Source organism: Larus michahellis, chromosome 5, assembly GCF_964199755.1.
Source record: "Larus michahellis chromosome 5, bLarMic1.1, whole genome shotgun sequence".
Classification (NCBI taxonomy): Eukaryota; Metazoa; Chordata; class Aves; order Charadriiformes; family Laridae; genus Larus; species Larus michahellis.
This window is the reverse complement of record NC_133900.1, coordinates 85,984,963-86,004,156: the sequence shown is the minus strand read 5'-3', so window position 1 is coordinate 86,004,156 and position 19,194 is coordinate 85,984,963. Positions and strand designations below refer to the sequence as shown.

At 49.4% G+C, this 19,194-nt stretch overlaps 1 protein-coding gene across 1 annotated transcript; it reads right to left on the bottom strand.

The window, feature by feature from the left end:
- Positions 1-2,608: 2,608 nt before the first annotated feature.
- SCRG1 (stimulator of chondrogenesis 1) lies at positions 2,609-11,512 on the bottom strand. Its single transcript, XM_074589466.1, has 3 exons — positions 11,344-11,512; positions 6,676-6,930; positions 2,609-4,131 (listed from the first exon to the last, which is right to left on the bottom strand). Exons 2-3 carry the CDS (start codon positions 6,903-6,905, stop codon positions 4,077-4,079), a joined length of 285 nt encoding a protein of 94 aa, XP_074445567.1. The 5' UTR covers positions 6,906-6,930; positions 11,344-11,512; the 3' UTR covers positions 2,609-4,076.
- Between the last annotated feature and the right edge of the window lie 7,682 nt (positions 11,513-19,194).

Genomic DNA, 19,194 nt, shown 5'->3' with positions numbered 1-19,194 from the left:
TTTAGTGAGTTACTTGTACCTAATAGTTAAGCTTTGACTAATTATGTAAGAATATTAAAGTATTTTTCAATTAAAGCGTGCCAAGGGTGTATTTATGAATGTACTTCAAGTTCTTATGACGCAATGGCTTTTTTTTAAAAAAAAAAAAACCCCAAACAAACCTGTGGGCAGACTTGGCAATAGGTTCTTTTTCCTGAGGTAAAAGGATTTAAACGACGGTTCCAGTTTTTAGCTGGGCAGAAATGGCCAAATAACGTTGTTTTTTTTCCCCCCTTTGGAAAGAAGTCTTGATGGGGGCTTGGATTTGTTGATGCATCTTGTCATTGCTGGGATACGTGCTTCCGAGCACCGCGGCCTTCCTGCTCCTATAGGAAAAGGGGAGGGGAAAAAAAAAAATAATGCAGCTCTCAAATTTCAAAGCGGTGAGTAGGGATGAAGAGCCTGCAGCGGCTCACCGTGCCCAGACACCCTGCCATGCTGGAAGAGATCCCTTTTCCATTCATCTGCACTGACTGTGGCGAGGGACTTCATGGGAGGACGGAAGGCGCAGCCTGTGCTGGGTCAATGCGGTGTCTCCGAATGGGCGTCGTGCCGGCTCTTCATTGCCTGCTTTGGCAAAAAAAAATAACCCACAAAAAAAACCCCAACCCCCCAAAACTTACGATAACATAGAAGCAAAACACCCAGCAATACTTCTGCTTTTAATTGAATATCTTGGTGAAGTCTGATGTGGAAGACGACACCAGGAATGACTTCTTGTGTCGTCCTTTAGCTACTGTGCCAGTCTACAGGTGTGGAATGTGATTTCTCTCTGCTTCAGGCTCTGCGCCCCGGTTGAAGAAAAGGCGGAGGGAGAAGAGTTCTCATCTTAAAGCGGAGGAGGACGCAGCTCTGGCTTGTTCAGTTAGCGTTTGCTGCAACTCTTAACCTTATCAGGTGTTTAAAACTTGGGAAAAACAAGAAAGCTGTATTTTTATGGTCTAATCTGCTCGACGTTACGTGACTTTTTTTGAAATCTGCTACTTTACCAGTGTCGCTGCAACGGAGATGCTCAGCTTTGCTTTTCGGACACTTGCGCGGAACGGAAGGGTGACAAACCCTGCCCTGGGACCGGCTGCCTTCCCAGCAGCTCCCGCGGGCCGGATTGCTTTCACTCGCAGTGTTTCATTGTTTTATCTGTTTCCCCAACAGAGTTCTGCGGTGCTGGCCTCAGCTCAGGCCGGTTAGTGATGTCTCGCTAGTGGCAGCTGAAGTCGGTATTCCCTTTGAAGAGATGTTTTAGTGCCCGTTTCGCTGCTGTGAAGTTGTTTGCTAAGTATCCTTTGCAGAAATTCAGCTTGTCACCCCCGCAGCCCCCGCTGGAGGAGCAGCCAGGGCGCCCGGCCGCGGGTAGGACGTGGAAGGATGGTGGCTTTTCCTCCGGAGTGCTGCCTCCCCGGCCGGGCAGGACCTGGGGAGAAGCTCAGGGAGGGAAGGAGAGAACCCAAAGCAAGGACTTGGGGCTGTTGGTGGATGAGAAGCTCAACGTGAGCCGGCAATGTGCGCTGGGAACCCAGAAACCCCCCGCAGCCTGGGCTCATCCCCAGCAGCGTGGGCAGCAGGGCGAGGGGGGGATTCTGCCCCTCTGCTCCGCTCTGTGAGACCCCCCTGCAGCGCTGCCTCCAGCGCTGGGGCACCAACAGCAGAAGGACACGGAGCTGTTGGAGCGGGGCCAGAGGAGGCCCCGGAGATGCTGGGAGGGCTGGAGCCCCTCTGCTGTGGGGACAGGCTGAGAGAGCTGGGGGGGTTCAGCCTGGAGAAGAGAAGGCTCCGGGGAGACCTTCCAGCCCCTTCCAGTCCCTCAAGGGGCTCCAGGAAAGCTGGGGAGGGACTCTGGAGCAGGGAGGGGAGCCGTGGTGTGAGGGGGAAGGGTTTTCCACTGACAGAGGGGAGACTGAGATGAGATGTGAGGCAGAAATTCTTGGCTGTGAGGGCGGTGAGCCCCTGGCCCAGGGTGCCCAGAGAAGCTGTGGCTGCCCCATCCCTGGAGGGGTTCAAGGCCAGGTTGGACGGGGCTTGGAGCAACCTGGGCTGGTGGGAGGTGTCCCTGCCCAGGGCAGGGGGTGGCACTGGGGGGGCTTTAAGGTCCCTTCCCACCCAAACCGGTCTGTGATTCTAAATCAGTTTTCAGGGGAAATCACTCTTAAAGCAGTCGCCTGAGTGACCCAATCCTGCTGCGTGCGGAAAGTGACAGATTTTTTCTCCGGTGGAATACGGATTTTCCAGCAGTGGTGGAAGGAAAATAACTAACTTACTTTACTTTACTGCCCAGATTTGCATCTGCCTTAATTTTTTTTTTTCTGCTGCTGTGGACGCCAGGCATCCGCAACAGGAATCGTGTAGAAACTCGAGGGCAGCAGCTCGACACCAAAGGGAGTTGCGTGCCCTGGTTACGGCTGGAAGACGTTGCACAAGAGCAGATACCATATGTTTTCTGAGCAGAGCACCGACTTCGGATATTTTGACTGTGGGCTGCCAGATTTATGGTGTGTTGGTTTTTTTTTACCCTTAATTGATGATTTGGTAGGAAGCCCAAGTGACTCGGGAATAATTGCACAAAAAGCCTGGTGACACAAACTGTTTGTTTAACAGCCGGTAGCCTGAAAATTACTTGGCAAAAATAGTACACAGATTTACTCGAAACATTTATTATTAGCTATGTATAATAGCCTCCCCCCCCCCCCCCGCCGACTATCCAGCGCTCGTTTACTAACAGGGGAAGAAAACCAGTCGTGATATTCCATACTGCCTGTGAGATCGGGCTGGCGAACTGGTGGCAGCGGTGTTGGTGGTGCGACGGTGTGAGATTTTTAGATGAACAGGACATTTTTTGAGTGGGAAAGGCTCAATAGTGACTCCCGTACTACACACCATCCATCGATAGCGACAGGGTTTTTCTACGTCTGTTTTTACCGCCCCGAAGCCCGGCTCGTTGAGGTGATTTTCCTTAAACTTGCGAAGGGACGGGAATTTTGGCTGCTTTCCCCTCGTACCGCAGTGGGTATTGGATGGTGTTGGAGGCCACTGTGTACCTGCAGCCTCCATTGTGGTGCCCCTTACGCGTTAAGGTAATGACTTCTAGTGTCTTGAGATACCTCTTTGTCTTCACTTCCCTAGCTCTTTCCTTACAGGGCCGGCCTAGAAATAAAAAGCCGGCATTTTAACTTAATTCTGGGGTATTGTATTTCAAACAAGGCTTGGTTGAAAAAGCTGATTAAGTGTGGATTTTTATGTCGCCTTAACAGAACTTGCACCGGTCCCATCCTCTTCAGACATCTGTCTGAAAATACATATATATATACACACACACACACTATTGTAACTGTTCTAGTATTTTAAATGCTCGATGTTAAGATTAAGCAATTTAAGGCTCTACAGATTGCGTAGTTAATGCAGGTGACCCGTTAGATCTAATGAAGACCTAGGTGTGCTTTAGCTGTTAATGTGAGTTTTGACCTTTTTTTTTTTTCTATTTTCCAGTGGGATTTTCAAACAGGAATGGTGAAGGTTTGCCTTCTGTATTTCATTTTTGTATTTTTATTGTCTATTTTAAGCTGCCTAAATGGAAGGCGGGGGCCCGTCTGCAGCAGTGCCGGGGGACCGAGCCGCTTCAGCTTACACCGTGGTGGCAATAGAGCTGTAGGAAGCTGCCGTAGGTGGCTACGAGAGTCACGGTGCTGGTGAGGTGGAGGCTTAGGCTGGGCGTTTCTTCACCCAGAGTAGTGGAGAATGTTGTGCTGAGTGAGAGGAGTTGGGGTCTTTGCTGGGGGATGAAGGTCAGGACGCGTTTGGAGCTTCTGCAGTCTTTCACACCAGGATGGGAATGAAGGCGGCTACCAAATTTGAAAGAACTTCTTACGTATCTGAGATTCCACAAAGGTATAGAAAGGAAATTCTACAGTGTAAAAAGAGTCGCTCTCTTGTGGTTAGAACAGAAGGGTTTTTTGCTGCTGGTGGTTTTGTTTTTTCCCCTCGAAAGCACGACTGCGTGATTGTAGAATGATGCCTGTTGTCTTCACCGCAGACTTGCCGGTCCATCACTGGTCGTTGCAAGGGATGACAAAAGATATCTTTGGTCCAAAGAAAATACCCCTGAAAGATATTACCAGATATTTAAATTATTGCTTTATCAGAGCTTTAACATGACGTTCATTTCCAGTTGTGGGTTGGGTTTTTTAGCTTTTGGTGGGGTCTGTGTGGAATTAGTGTGTTTGTGGGATGCCCTTCCAGCAGTGCAAATGCGACGCAGGTCTGGATGAAGATCCTGGTTTCTGTGTCTGCTGGCCTGGGCTGGAAGTGACGGCAGAGCTTTCACTGACCGACCCGAGTGCCGGGATCCACCCTGGCATTTGAGCTTTGAGAAAGTAAACTTAGCAAAGACATAATTTTAGAAAAATTTTTAGAAAAAAGAGCTTCCGTGTGTGCACGTGTGCAGTTTAGTGCAATTTGTCCTGAGAGCAGACCTGCAAAGTAGGTCTTCTGTACCTCAAGAGGTTGAAAGAAGACCTCCTTGACAGCTGGAGAGGGACTTTTTACAAGGGAATGTAGTGAAAGGACAGCGCGTAAAGGTTTTACACCGACAGAGGGGGGATTGAGATGAGATGTGAGGCAGAAATTCTTGGCTGTGAGGGCGGTGAGCCCCTGGCCCAGGGTGCCCAGAGAAGCTGTGGCTGCCCCATCCCTGGAGGGGTTCAAGGCCAGGTTGGACGGGGCTTGGAGCAACCTGGGCTGGTGGGAGGAACAAGATGGTCTTTAAGGTCCCTTCCCACCCAAACCCTTCTGTGATTCTATGATTCTATGTCTATCAAAGCAAGAGGTGTTCTCAGGTGGTTGAAACTCAGAGGCTGAAGCTGGAAACCCAAAGTGTGCTTCAGGGTGAGGACACCACATCTGTTTTTATGGAGAGTGAACTGCGAAAACCTTATTTAAACTCGGTTTGACTGTGAGGTTTCTAGCTTTAGAAGTCACTTGGTTCAAATCTAGTCCCCTACGGAAATGCTGGAAAGATGCCTTTTATCAGATTTCAGGGGACTTGAGAAACTTGGGTGGTAAGAGGAGCACATATAAGAAGTCATTTTTGCTTGCCTGTGCAATGCCATCACATTTTAGTGTCCCTGAAGTATTGATAAGTTTTGAGGTATTGATGTTTTTAGTCCAGATTTCCTGCAGAAAAGATGTTGCTGGAAAGCTGAACGAAATAATGCCTCTTAATATATTTTATTCCTTCGGACCCGTGTGGGCTGGCAGTGTTTATTAACTCCACACTCATTCTGTTGGGGTGTGTGTTCCTGCTGTAAAACAGCAAAACCCCCGCGTTCGGTGAGACTGTTGCCGTTCGGCTCTGTCAGTAGGAGCCGAGGAGGTGTCGGCATTCCTGGGCGAAACCTTTTCCCTCCCTTGCAGGTGGTGGTGAACTTCTGTCCCCCCGGTTTGTGTTCGACTTTAAACAGCCGCCTTTACGGAATCGTTTATTCAACTGACGGGTGCCTATGCCTTAGAATGGCAATACGGTTCTTTACCGTGGAACGGGAACCAAATCGGTTTGTTTATGGAACTGAAAGGGTCTTCAGTTCCAGGAGGACAGGGAACTGCTGGAGAGAGTTCAGCGGACGCTACGATGGTGATCGGGGGCCTGGAGCACCTCTGTGCTGAGGAAAGGCTGAGAGCCCTGGGGCTGTTCCGCTGGAGAAGAGCAGGCTGAGAGGGGATCTCATCAATGCTCAGCAAGAGCTAAAGGGCGGGTGTCAGGAGGATGGGGCCAGGCTCTTCTCAGTGGTGCCCGGGGACAGGGCAACGGGTCCTGTCCCATGTTCCCTGGAACATGGGAAGTTCCATCTCAACACGAGGAGGAACTTCTTTGCTGTGAGGGTGGCAGAGCCCTGGCACAGGCTGCCCAGAGAGGTGGGGGAGTCTCCGTCTCTGGAGACATTCCAACCCCGCCTGGACGCGTTCCTGTGCCACCTGCTGTGGGTGACCCTGCTCTGGCAGGGGGCTGGACTGGGTGATCAATAGGACAAGAGGAAACGGCCTCAAGTTGCGCCAGGGGAGGTTTAGGATGGATATTGGGAACAATTTCTTCCCTGAAAGGGCTGTCAAGCATTGGAAGAGGCTGCCCAGGGCAGTGGTGGAGTCGCCATCCCTGGAGGGATGCAAAAGCCGGGCAGACGTGGTGCTGAGGGACACGGGGTAGTGGGGGTTTGGGGGGTGTTGGGTTGATGGTTGGACTCGATGGTTTTAAAGGTCTTTCCCAACCTAGATGACTCTGTGATTCTATCTCCAGAGGTCCCTTCCAAGCCCGGCCAGTCTGTGGTTCTGTGACTCACTGCAAAGTGCCGTCATTAAGGCTTTGATGTAGCTGTCATGCTCAGTTTAGCTCAAACAGAAGTGTCCAAAGTTGGGTGGTGTAAATGCTGAAGTCCCCTATAATGGGCCATGCAGGTTTACAGACATGCTAAGCACGTCCCCTGAAAAACAAAACCCAAAACCCGTCAGTGTATTGGGTAATCGGCTGTACCTTGGTATAGTTTCAAGCCCTCTGAGGTGATGCCTGTCTTTACAGTGATGGTTTATCCCCCCCTGGGGACCACACTCCGTTGGTGGCCGGAGGGAGGGGTGTGGGACGGCGCGGTGTCTTACTTGGGGCAGCAGAGCAGCTCGCCCTGGAGGCAGTAACAGATCTCCTCGCATCCTTGTCCTGCCCAGAAGTGATCCCGCAGACCAGCCTGGATCTGCCGGAGGTTCTCCTGGGGGATGTCGTGGCAGCGCAGGTCTCCCAGGGCTCTCCTGGAGCAGGCGGGACGCCGGGAGGGGACAGCAGGGACGGAGAGCAGGGAGCTCAGCAGGACCAGCGCCGGCACCATCCTCATTTCTGCAGAGGTTCCTGCACCAGGGCTGGAGAGAGACAGGGTAGGTGAGACAGGGAGAGCTGCCGAACGGATCCCTTTCCCCAATTTGCTTTCCCTTGAACTTCTGGAGGTTTGAGCCTGAGTGCTGGAGAGTGTTTTCCCTTAGGAGGTAAATAATATTGTGGCGGAATTGATGGAAGAGGCTGCCCAGGGCAGTGGTGGAGTCGCCATCCCTGGAGGGATTTCACAGCCGGGCAGACGTGGTGCTGAGGGACACGGGGTAGTGGGGGTTTGGGCAGGCTTGGGCTGGTGGTTGGACCCGATGATCTGAAAGGTCCCTTCCAACCTGGGCAATTCTAGGATTCTATATTCATTACTTTCTGTGCAATCTTGGGAATCCTTTCACGGGGAACTGAGGTTTCTGGTGCTGGCAACGCTGTATCTTTGGCCTGTCGCTCGGGGCCGGTGGTGCTCAGGGCAGTCCAAGGGGATGCCTGGGGCAGCGTAAGGGGATGCAGCGACCGCTGCCAGACCAGGGGGTCTCTGGGCACCTTTCTTTCTCCTTCCTGCCCATTTTCCCTGTCAAAATGAGGGTCATTTACATAAAATTAATAGTATATTTCCCCATCAAAAAAAAAAACCCCTCTCTGCTGATGGAATCCTCTGTCAGGGACAGGTCGAGAAGCCGAAGCCGTGAAGAGCCGGGAGGCTGCAGCTCCAGCATCCTGCGGCAGGGCTGAGAACTTCCTCTTCCTTTAATCTTTTTTTTTATTATTTTATTTTAATACTGCAAACTGTCTTGCGACAGGAGGTCATCGTGGCATAAGTGATGCCGCTTTTTACACGGCGGGATGGATGACCCCTTGCACAGCCCTGCCGGCCGTGACCGGGCTGCATTTAAATTGGAATTCCACTCTGAGCACTGACCCGACGCCATGCCCAGCCCTGGCTCCCCGCTCGGCTCGTGTTTGCCCAGGGACACTTGCCCGTCCTTGGTCCTGCGGGCACCCGGAGCCCAGCCCCTGCCACTGTCGCCCTGGGGCTAGCTCGGGGCTCTCCACTGACCCCGGAATAACCGGGAATACAGCAACCTCCGACCCAGCACTGGCAAAGGCCGAGCTCAGATGGCAGAGCTGTTATCTAGGTAAGAAAAAAAATCAGGCATGCCTCTTATTTTTTTTTTTTAGAAGAAGTCTCTAAGACAATAGTTCCACTTGGGTTATTTTGTAAAACTCTTGAAAAAACAAATAATAAGCTATTAAATGTATAAATTTACTATATTTTGGAGTATTTTTTCCCAGGTGGTTACATCACCACCACACCTGTCTTGCTGACCTTCCATTTCTTCAGGCAATGAATGACGCGCCAGAGTATAAGAAAATCTGGGAATTCGTATTCCTTTTAGGAATACAGTACTACACCTCAATGCTCTTCAATTATGTCTTTCCATAAGATTTTGTGCAAACTTGGTGTTTTGAGCACCAGCAGCCAAACAAAATATTAAAAAGCGGCCAATATATTAAAGAACACGACTGAAGTGAAAATAAGCTCTTGCGTATTTTTGAACTTCTGTCATAGAAGCAAAATCCATTGAATGATTCCTTGTAGTTCCCACGAACTTTTGAGTAGGAGACTCCTACAAACCACCAGTAATGGAGCCTTGGGGAGCTATTTTTTAATTACCTTGGAGTGCAGTATTGAATAACATACTGTCTTTATTAGTTCTAGACCTCAAAACTACGTCTCGAATAAAGTTAACATTGTTCTAACTTTGCCTGATGTTGGTTTCTTAGGCTTGAGTAAAGAATCTGCGTTATTATAATGATGGTTTTATTTCGTAGGAGTATAAACGCGGCCGTTAGGAGGGTTCTGCTGGGAGAAGTCGGATGCTTGAAGAGCACAAGTTTGTTTGTGCTGTACCTTGATAAGTGCCAATGTCAAGGAGTACAATTTAACATTCTTCTGTTCAAACAACTGAGCTTAATTATTTGAGTATTTAATGGAAGAAAATTTCCATGGAAGAGAAATTTTGGAAGCAGGGGGTTTATGCCTTTTTTTTCCTGTGGTTGGCTTTTCCTGTGAGTTCTTCCCCTGAGGACGAGGCATTCATTGTATCTCGCTCTTGTGTTATGATTATTCAATTTTTTTATTCCTAATAATTTGGGCGATCTTTCCCTGCCTGGTGTTCAGCTGCATCGCTCGTTGGAACCTGTTCCCAGCCGCCTGTCTGCTCAAAATCCGTGGGAATTCATTCTGTCCTGAAAACTGGCAGGTTTTCCGCAGGCCGACAAATTGCTGGATTTGAAAATCGCGACCGAGAGTTTAAGGTAACTCGCTGCTCGCGATGGAATAGAAGAGGATGTTGCCACAGCGCGTGGTCGGGAGGGCCGATGGGGACAACTGCCCAAATCCCGGTTAGCTCACCCGCGTGTTGGCTTTGCTGCCGCCAGCTCCGCATGCATCTTACCCCTGCTCAGCCGTGGTATTACTCAGAAAAAACCAGTGTATTTATTTTATTGCAATTTTATTTCTGCTTAAATATTTCCTCTGTTTTTTTTTTTTTTTTTTTGCAGGTCATAACCCAAAGGAAACTTTTAGCCCAAAGCCCTTTCTTCAAAAGGTTATTCCTTTTCCCTGAGAGAAAGGTCTCTGTTTGCAGATGAAGGACCGTTCCAGCAGCTCCTTGCACAGGATCGATGCCGATAAACTCGGCAAACCTTTCGGATAAAGAGCCTTTTCCTGACAAACTGCTGCAGCTTCTTTTCCTGAACATCCTTGCACAGGTGAAGGCACGTCACTGATGGCCTGGGTAAGGAGCGGAGCGAGTGCGCGTGTATTTATTTCAAATTACACGGCAAAGGCCCTAGAGCTGCTTTTGCATTCCACGGAAACAGCCTTTGCTCGTAAAACAAGTCAGGGAGATGTGGTGAACAAATCCAATCTCTGAGGTGACTCAAAGACCCCCACTCCTGCACTTCTGTATTTTATAAAGCCTTCCGAAGGAGTCGCAACCCCAACCACGCTGAGCCTCAGCGGGTTGCTCCGTCGAGATCACATCGTTTCAAATCCCAACAGGAGTAAAACCCTCGCAAACCATTTAAAATCGGCTCCTTGTGTTTGTGTAAGTTCTTTTCAGTGAATGACTTTGGTTACTTTGTAAGGGAAGTTTGAGGACAGGTGGGTCTGGGATAACGAGCGCTTTTGGATTAACGCGGAGTTTTGTGTGAAGGCGAATGGTTGGTTTGGGATAGGGCTGGTGAGTCGAGGGTCCTGGCTCCCCCCGCCGAGAGCCTTCCCCGTATCCCGCCCGACGGTTTGCCACAAAAATCATCTTTGGGTCAGCCGGATGGTCAGAAAAGACCAAGGAGAAAACTGGGGGTTTCAGCCCCCTTGGCCACCAACAAGGGGGATACTTCCCGAGAAGCGACGCTCTCTGAAGGCCGCGTGCCGTCAGCGGGAGCTCAGGTCTTGGAAACGGGAAACGGGGAAAGGGTGCAAAAATGTGTATTTCGGCACCTCTAGAGATCCGGCATGTTTGGGAAGAGATAAATATTTACAGTTTGGTCTATCAACCACTAACGATACCCATTAGAGTCATTAAGCAGGCCGCATCGCCAGCTGCCTAATACCGAAAACAAGGAATGCATTAATTGGGTCACTTCTGGTGGATGATCTTTTCCAGTCTGTGCCGGGTTGACAAGTTGCACTTAAAGGGAAACAAATTTAATATATACTTCCTTCTTAACGTGCATTGAGTTCAAGATGCAAAATACATGTCTGCTGTTATTTATTTGTTTGTCAGGTTTCCATTTCGGAAACACCTGCAAAATCGTGAGCTAAGCATTAGTATTTAATATTTCACACTAACATGTGTTAGTGCGTTATAGTTAAGTTTATTAGCGCATTCCTTAGAAATCGCTGCACAAGAGCTGCATAACTGATAATATTATGAAGAATTCTTTTGCATTTAAAAAAAAAAATAATCCTTCAAATGTATTTTGCTTGAACAGTTGGTGCATTGTCAGGGCAGCAGCTACTCCTCTGAGGATGAATCCAGTGAATTACTGCTTTGTAATTACCATCAATACCATGATTCTTTCCAGAAACTGAGTTCTCATTAAAACCCACTTAGTTTTCTTAACGATAGCAATTCATTGTGAACACGCCTCTCTCCATATTCACCAATTTTGCGATAATATTGAGCACCGGAAGGCAATATAGTATGTTTAATGACTTCAGATGTTCATGTGTAGCATCCAACTTTGAAGAAGAGGGGGACAGTAAAGGAATTAGCTTTAGCTGGATCACATCCATGCATCCGTCTTGAATAGTGTCTCTAGCCTACAATAAATCTGCTTCTCCCACACCTTCTCCTGCGTGTTCCCATATATATTTCTAACGCTGCGCTCTGTAACTAGCAGAACAAGCGCGCAAGGATAATTTCAGGAGAAAAACGTACCTGTCTCTTCTGCTTCACTCCCTTCCGCTTCCCAGGCAGCTGTATCTCTGTTCCCAGCGGGAGTGAGCGAGCGCCGGCGGAGATGAGCAGGGAGGGCGGGCCGAGGGACGGCGCTCTACAAACAGCCCTTTCTTCGTCCTGACTTCTGCCTGCCACCCACTGTCCCTTCTCCTGCGAGGGGAGGGGATGGGACGGGATGGGGATGGGATAGGATGGGATGGGGATGAGGATGGGATAGGATGGATGTTATCGAGATGAGGATGGGATGGGATGTTGTTGGGATGGGGATGAGGATGGGGATGGGATGTTATTGGTGTGGGATGAAGATGGGGATGGGACAGGATGGGATGGGATGTTATCGGGATGGGATGGGATGGGATGTTATCAGGATGGGACTGGGATGTGATGGAGATGAGTATCGGGATGGGATGGGATGTTATCGGGATGGGGATGAGGATGGGATGTTATCAGGATGGGATGGGGATGGGATGTTATCAGGATGAGGATGGGATGGGATATTATCGGGATGGGGATGGGATGGGATGTTATCAAGATGGGATGGGGATGAGAATGGGATGTTATCAGGATGGGATGGGGATGGGATGTTATCAGGATGGGGATAAGGATGGGATGTTATCAGAATGGGGATGGGATGGGATGTTATCAAGATGGGATGGGGATGAGAATGGGATGTTATCAGGATGGGATGGGGATGGGATGTTATCAGGATGGGGATGAGGATGGGATGTTATCAGAATGGGGATGGGATGGGATGTTATCAAGATGGGATGGAGATGAGAATGGGATGTTATCAGGATGGGATGGGGATGGGATGTTATCAGGATGGGGATGAGGATGGGATGTTATCAGAATGGGGATGGGATAGGATGTTACCAGGATGGGATGGGGACAAGGAAGGGGATGGGATGTTATCAGGATGAGGATGGGGGGGGATATTATCGGGATGGGATGGGATGGGATGGGATGGGATGGGCAGCCAGAGCTGCCTCGGGCAGTCGCTGCCAGCCTTGACGTGGGGGCAATGAACATATCCCTTCCAGCAGGAAAGGATGAGTTGAGCCGTGATCTACGGAGAAGGTGTCTCCTCAGAGAGCAAAGCCCAGCAGCCAGGCCAGGGGAAGAGGGAACGCCCCGTGGAATCAGGGTCTGGCTGTGGAGCGGGAGCAGGGCGGGGGAGCGGGACGGAGCGGGCTCCTGGGGTTACACCAGTGGAAGAACGTGGCCGCTGGAGAGATGCCTTGGTTTGCACTGGGTGGGATGCGCAGACCTGGCCAACAATCTCATTCCTGGCTGTGGGATTATTTCAGGTTTTTTAAACTGAAATAATAGAAAAACTGGAATGACTTGAACCAGGCTGCTCGTACGGCATACCCAGCAATGCCACGCATTGGGTTCCTTGCTGACCAAATGCTGGATCAAGAGGTAAACACTATTTCAGGGGAAGTTATTTTAGACTAATACAGCTAATCAAATGATCTGGTGTCGTAAAAACACATAACGCAGTTCTTAAATGGAATTGAAGTATTATGTATTAATGAGAAAATAGTCTTGAGGGTGAAGCGCGTGTTCTCACATTTCTGTTGCCATTTGGCCCTCATTCTATTATGGCCGTCCTGGATCTATTTGGTGATGTGGACAGAAAAGTGCGAATACACCTTGGCTCTTCAGCTAGAGACATATAAAAAATATAAATACGCAGAGAAAATATATAAAAAATCTAAATACGTAGAGAAAATATATAAAAAATCTAAATACGTAGAGAAAATATATAAAAATATACAAATGTAGAGGAAATGTACAAAAAATATAATTATGTAGAAATATATAAACCTGACCTGTTTTAGAGGTATCCGTATCCCTGTTCCTGCCCGCAGGGTACGGCGGTGTTAGAGGTAAGGTGCAAAGCAGAGCTGTTTCGGCTTTTCCCATCCTCAAGGCTGGAGGTGCTGGAGCAGCAAGACATGATGGGCCCTGGGGAGGCAGCGGCAGACGGAGGCGGCAGGGGGCAGCGACAGGGTGGGATCCATAGGGAAAAGCAGTTTTCGCAGGAGAATGGCCCCTGGCAGGGCGAGAAAGAAGGAAAAAAAGGAGGACATTCAGCCGCAAAAGCATGGCTGCCCCCGACATGCAGCATTACTCTAGACCGAATTTGTGTAATGTAATGTGGGGGGTTGGACTAGATGACCTTTAAAGGTCCCTTCCAACGCAACACATTCTATCATTCCATGATAATGTGCCCTGGAAAAATAATCTTACTTTTTGATTATTTTTTTTTTTAAGTACTAAGCGTTTTAAGCGTGCTTTGCATTTTTAACGCGCGCCACACAGGTTTTAACAAAAAGCTTTCGCTTTTTTTCTGTTAACAAAAATCAATTTGCATCTTATTGTATCCTTGATATCAACATTCAGCTCTTCGCGGTGGGAAATACCGACGCTTCTCCACTCTTTTTTTTTGAGGAAGGTCAAGCACTGGCAGACGGTGCCCACAGAGGCTGTGGAGATCTCCTCAGAGACGTTAAAACCCCAGCTGAATGCCGTCCTGGGCAACCTGCTGTAGCCGAGCCTGCAGGGAGTTGGACAGGGTGGTCTCCAGAGGCGCCTTCCAACCTCAACTGCTCTGTGGTTCCAGCCCCATGCTCCGATGGAAGGCAGCCAAGAGTTCAGCACAGGCTCCAGAACTTGTTACCACCTGTACTGAGGGCACCATCGTGAAGGAGCTCATGTAATTGTGGTTTTACACGGGAAATCTTTCGTTTGCAGGCTCCTTATCGGTCCCTATCGCTCTTGGTCGGGGCCCAGCACAGGTGCCCTGCGAGAACAGCAACCTCCCTGCGTGGTGGCAAGTGACCGTGTGCGCTACTGCTTGTTTCTGAATAGGCAACCTCACAGAATCGCAGAATGGTAGGGTTGGAAGGGACCTCTGGAGATCATCTAACTTAATTTCCTTAAGAGCTTCTGACGAGGGATTTTTGCCATAACCTGTGTGGAAACCGACTGAGCGCAACAGAAGGTGGATCCCCTGCATCCGCCCCGTCACGGTGCCCCTCTCAGTGGTGCTCTGCCTCATGCCTTACCTGCCAGGAATAGTTTGGGCCATACAGAAGCTGAAAGGACTTTTGCCCTGGAGTCTCACCAGAACCTCTTCATTTGTTGGTAGAGAATAATGAGGTCGTTTTAGAGGGAAAGGATTTTCGTAAGAATTGTAAATGGTTACGATTCTTAAGTACTCACCCCATTTTCAGCAAGTCGCCGATGCAGGCTCGCTCATCAAAGGGACGGTTACCTTCAGCATTTTTACATGGTCCTTTGGTAACTTCAAGTTCATTCACGAAGGTTTTGTGTCTGTAAAGGGCTGTGCCTCCTGCACAGAGCTGCTGTTGTCTGGAGCGGGTCGTTAGGGTTCCCACAGCTGCTGACAGGGAATGTTGCCAGCCTTGGGGGTAACACACAACGGGCAGCAAATCCACCGGCGTTAATGGGGCTAACGGTGCTCACAGCTGGGTGCTTACGTCACCTCGGACCTTGCGAGATGAAGACTTGGGAGACTCGTGGCTACACCTGTGTATGCACCCCAAGTGAAGCCCCACACAAGGCCTTTAGACATTTCACCCGAACACTGCCGCTGCATTCTGCAGCCCCCGGAAAGGTATCTAAAACCAATAGATCCTTGGCTCTTAGGCAGAGGTGGCTCCAGTAGAGGATGGAGGTGGAGAGAGGAACATCTCCATGGTCCCACCCGGGGACTTTAGGCGAAGCGGGACAGCGTGCTTTGCTGCTGGAAGGGCTGAGGTGCGCTGCAGGCCCTCAGCTAAATGCCGTCTGGGCTTCTCTACCATAATGAATACAGAGGAATTTTACTAAAGTCACTTTTGAATCCAGACTTTTATTCTGGACTCAAAACGACACGTGAAAGCATCCGTGTCGTGTGTGTACAGGCTGCAGACTGCAGTCACGTAGCCGACGTTTAGAAAGGCTGCTCCCTAGACTTTTGGGTAGCAAAACTACAAATCACAGCTGAAACCGCTTTTTGAAGGATATGACACTTGAAACGCTCAGCAGGGACAAATAATACGGGCTTATTTGTAACGTGTGTCAGTGCAGCTCATTTCTAATCAGCTTTAACTACAAAAGATGACCATTTACTGTAGATTACCATCATCACAGCCCAGAAAAATCCACAAAGGAATGTTATCTGTGGAGACGTGAAATTCAGCTTATCCATCTTTATTGCTGGACAGAAGCTGAGCGGGGACAGTGATTGTTCTCTCGGGGAGGTGTACGATTTACAGTTAACATCTCTCACATTGCGCGCCCAGGTCACTATGGTCAAGAGCATTACTTTTCTGATACGATTTTATTTCCTCAGTATTCACAGACCCTAGTTCAATTGAAAAACCAACTCCTATACTGACGTCTTCATATGCCTTTTTTGGTGACCCTTAAGTCAAAAAAGAGCGTCTCTGTACTTTTGGTTCCTGCAAGGAACAGGTTCAGTAACTCCTTCAAGGGTACTTAGGTGACTTCTTCATTTTTGCACGTTTACTGTCATCACCCTGAACAGTTCCCAGAGCTTTGAACTTTGCATTTAAATTGAATATGTCAAGTCTCACAGCGCATCTCTGATTTCCAAGGTTTCATAAGAATATACACCTTTACAAGGTACCTTTTACAAGATATCTAACATAAGTCTATCTGCAGGTCCCCAACTTCTGATGCAGTCTTGCTTGGATCGCTGGAGTGACGGAGAACTTCATCCGAAGAACAGTCAGAAATATTTTCCAGACTGCCCCTGCTTCAACAGAGACTAAAAGCTTCATACTCAGAGTATCCAGAACTGAATTATTACTTTTTTATCTTTGCACAGACCCTTGCTTGCAGCAAGACCTGACGGTCGAGTGTTAGGCAAACATTTTGCAGCTCTTCGATGTGGACCTAATGGAGTTCAAACATGTTTTGACAGTAAGTAGCCCAAGAAAAAGGACAATTTGGCATAAAGCAAAAAACTGTGAAGCGATTTACTGCTGTCTCCAGCAACCTTGGCACTCACTCAGCTCAAGATACACCCAACCCATGGAAAATACAAAAATAATTTGACCTGCGAATGCTGTGCATATTTATGTAAATGTATAAAATTAATATTTTCTATGTAGTGCCCTATGCCTGTCACCACCAAATTAATCAGGCCATGTCCTTCTCCTTAAAAAATTTCCGTATTTGCGAGATACTCAGCTTGATGGGAGAAAGCTGCAGAAACCGTTCCATCTGGGCTTTTGTTTATACGTCACAGCGTACAAGTTTAATTGCCTGGACGACACGCATTTGCGGCGAAGTCCCCGCCAGGAGATTGATATTTTGTGGAGTTTTTTGGTTGATGGTTTCTTTTTTTTTTTTTTAATAGTTCAGAAACAACCGCTGGTGGACCTTTCCGCCGGGTAGGGGGACGGCGAACGCGTTGAGTGTTCCTCACGTTTCTCGAGGCTCGGCCTGTAAGGAGAGAGCTGGTTAACCGGTCTGAAAGGGTAACCGGTCTGAAAGGTTAACCAGTCCGAAAGGTTAACCAGTTCCCTGTTTCCTACAGACTTTATTCTGTTCTCTTGCCCTGTAATGGGACTGCCTCGCTGGGATTCACGCCTGGAGCAATAACGATTACTGGGGTGGTGGTCACACCTAACCCCTCTTGCCAGCGCTGCTCCTCGCTGTTGAACTTCGTTCCGAGGCAGTTTTGCCAGGTTGCTTTTGTCAGTCCCGCCATTCAGGCACCGGTTTCATACCCTGAAACGTGACAAACCGCCTGAGCGCAATCACCCAGCGAGTTTCTGCAGTTCGACGAATCTGCGCTTGAAAATCACCGGCGTGCCAGGCGGCGAACGGACATCGAGGCGGTGAGTACCCACCATGAGCAAATCCGTCGCGAAGAGCTCCTGCTCGAAAGCTGTTTGCATCAAATGTCTCGGGTTTGCTTTCTCACCAACGGAGTAAACGTAGGAAGGGCTTACTCAAATCCTAGTCCTCGTCCTGCCAGTTCCTGGGGGCTTTTAGTTATCCAGTAGGGATGTAATTCATTGTTAATTGTGTACTAGGAAGCTGGATTTGCTGGAAAGCGTGAAGACTCTCTTGGTTTAAATATTCCTGCAGTGCTTACCCTGATGTCCTTTTCTTCGCTTGCCTTCTCCCTTGTACGTCGTCTGTAATTAATGACTTGGTAAGTTTTCCTTTTGGCTAAGGATTCATTTCTGCTCTTGCGTTACTTGACAATGAGCCTAATTTAATGTGAAAAGTAAACCTAAGTATAGCTGGTTTTCTCCTTTTTCCTATCTTTTTTTCCTCTTCCGTTTCTATTGCTGCCCTGTCACACGTAGAGCTCGGACAGCCCCCCCCACCACCACCCCCAAAGCATTTAAATTGGAAAAATACAGGTGCTGTTGGCAGCATCCCGTAGCAGCACACCAAAGGTGGGCTCCGAAGTGGAATAAATCAGCCTTCCAGTGACCACAGCTTATCCCTCTCCGGTCACATTTAATCACCAGGTAGGTAACGATTTTTCCCAAAACGTTCCTCTTGGTAGGCATCACCTATTGCTTTAGGCTTTTATTTTCCCCGATTATGCCTTGAAGAGAGTATACGTGTCCTTTATAGGTTGTTTTGGCACTGGCTGTTCAATGCTTCTAAAATTAGAATTGGGTATGGAAGTGCTGGTAAAAGCAAACCGGGCGGTTCGTCCTCTTGTGCTATCGGGCTCCTGAGCGATATTCTGCAGGGGAAAAACAACCACCCTTCCTACCCCGTCCCAGCACAGCAACACGTCGCCCGATTTTGCACGGAGCGTACAAAATCTAGAGGTCCAGCTGTCGCAGAGAGGGCTCCCTGCCAGGCTTAACGAAGCGCGGGGCTGGAAATTGTGCCCGTCGGTTGTCCGGCACGTCCCGTCTGTGCCGCCACGCTCCAAAAGCAGGATTTCCCTCCCTCCCTCCAGGGCACTGCCCTGGCTCTTGTTGGTGCATGACTGTCAGATCAAGCAGTGTTGGCCAGTGTTGGTGGCAAGGAGAGCCCCACTCGAAAAGCCGGTGACTTCGTAGAAGAAAGCTTGTCCCCAAGCAGCACCCTCCCAAGTGACCCGTGCTGGGTGTAGGATGCTTCTGAAATTGCTGCCACCTCTGCAGCCCTTTGCTACAGTGGACTCAAAGAACAGAGAAAGACATAGAATCACAGAATCACAGACTGGTTTGGGTGGGAAGGGACCTCAAAGCCCCCCCAGTGCCACCCCCTGCCCTGGGCAGGGACACCTCCCACCAGCCCAGGTTGCTCCAAGCCCCGTCCAACCTGGCCTTGAACCCCTCCAGGGATGGGGCAGCCACAGCTTCTCTGGGCACCCTGGGCCAGGGGCTCACCGCCCTCACAGCCAAGAATTTTTGCCTCACATCTCATCTCAGTCTCCCCTCTGTCAGTGTAAAACCCTTCCCCCTCGTCCCACGGCTCCCCTCCCTGCTCCAGAGTCCCTCCCCAGCTTTCCTGGAGCCCCTTGAGGGACTGGAAGGGGCTGGAAGGTCTCCCCGGAGCCTTCTCTTCTCCAGGCTGAACCCCCCCCAGCTCTCTCAGCCTGTCAACTGTGTGGCAGTTCATTAGAAGAGCTAATGGCTGATCCGTCGCCATTTCCCGAAGGGCTTGTCCTCTTCAGACAGGTGTTTGTTGGAAGTGACTGAGATTTCCGCTGGCAGGCCCCGGGCTGAGCCTCTGCTGAGCTGCCCGCCTGGAGGCGTTGCTCATGGGGGCATTGCTCGTGGGGAACGCACCCCACGTTCCTGCTGAGGGTTCTGGTTGGGTTTTGCGGTT

Coding starts and splice junctions, on each gene's coding strand:
- SCRG1 (XM_074589466.1), bottom strand. CDS start 6,905: ATGAGGATGGTGCCGGCGCTGGTCCTGCTGAGCTCCCTGCTCTCCGTC. Junction 4,132..6,675: donor GAGCTGCTCTGCTGCCCCAA/GTAAGACACCGC, acceptor AATATCTTTCAG/GGGTATTTTCTTTGGACCAA.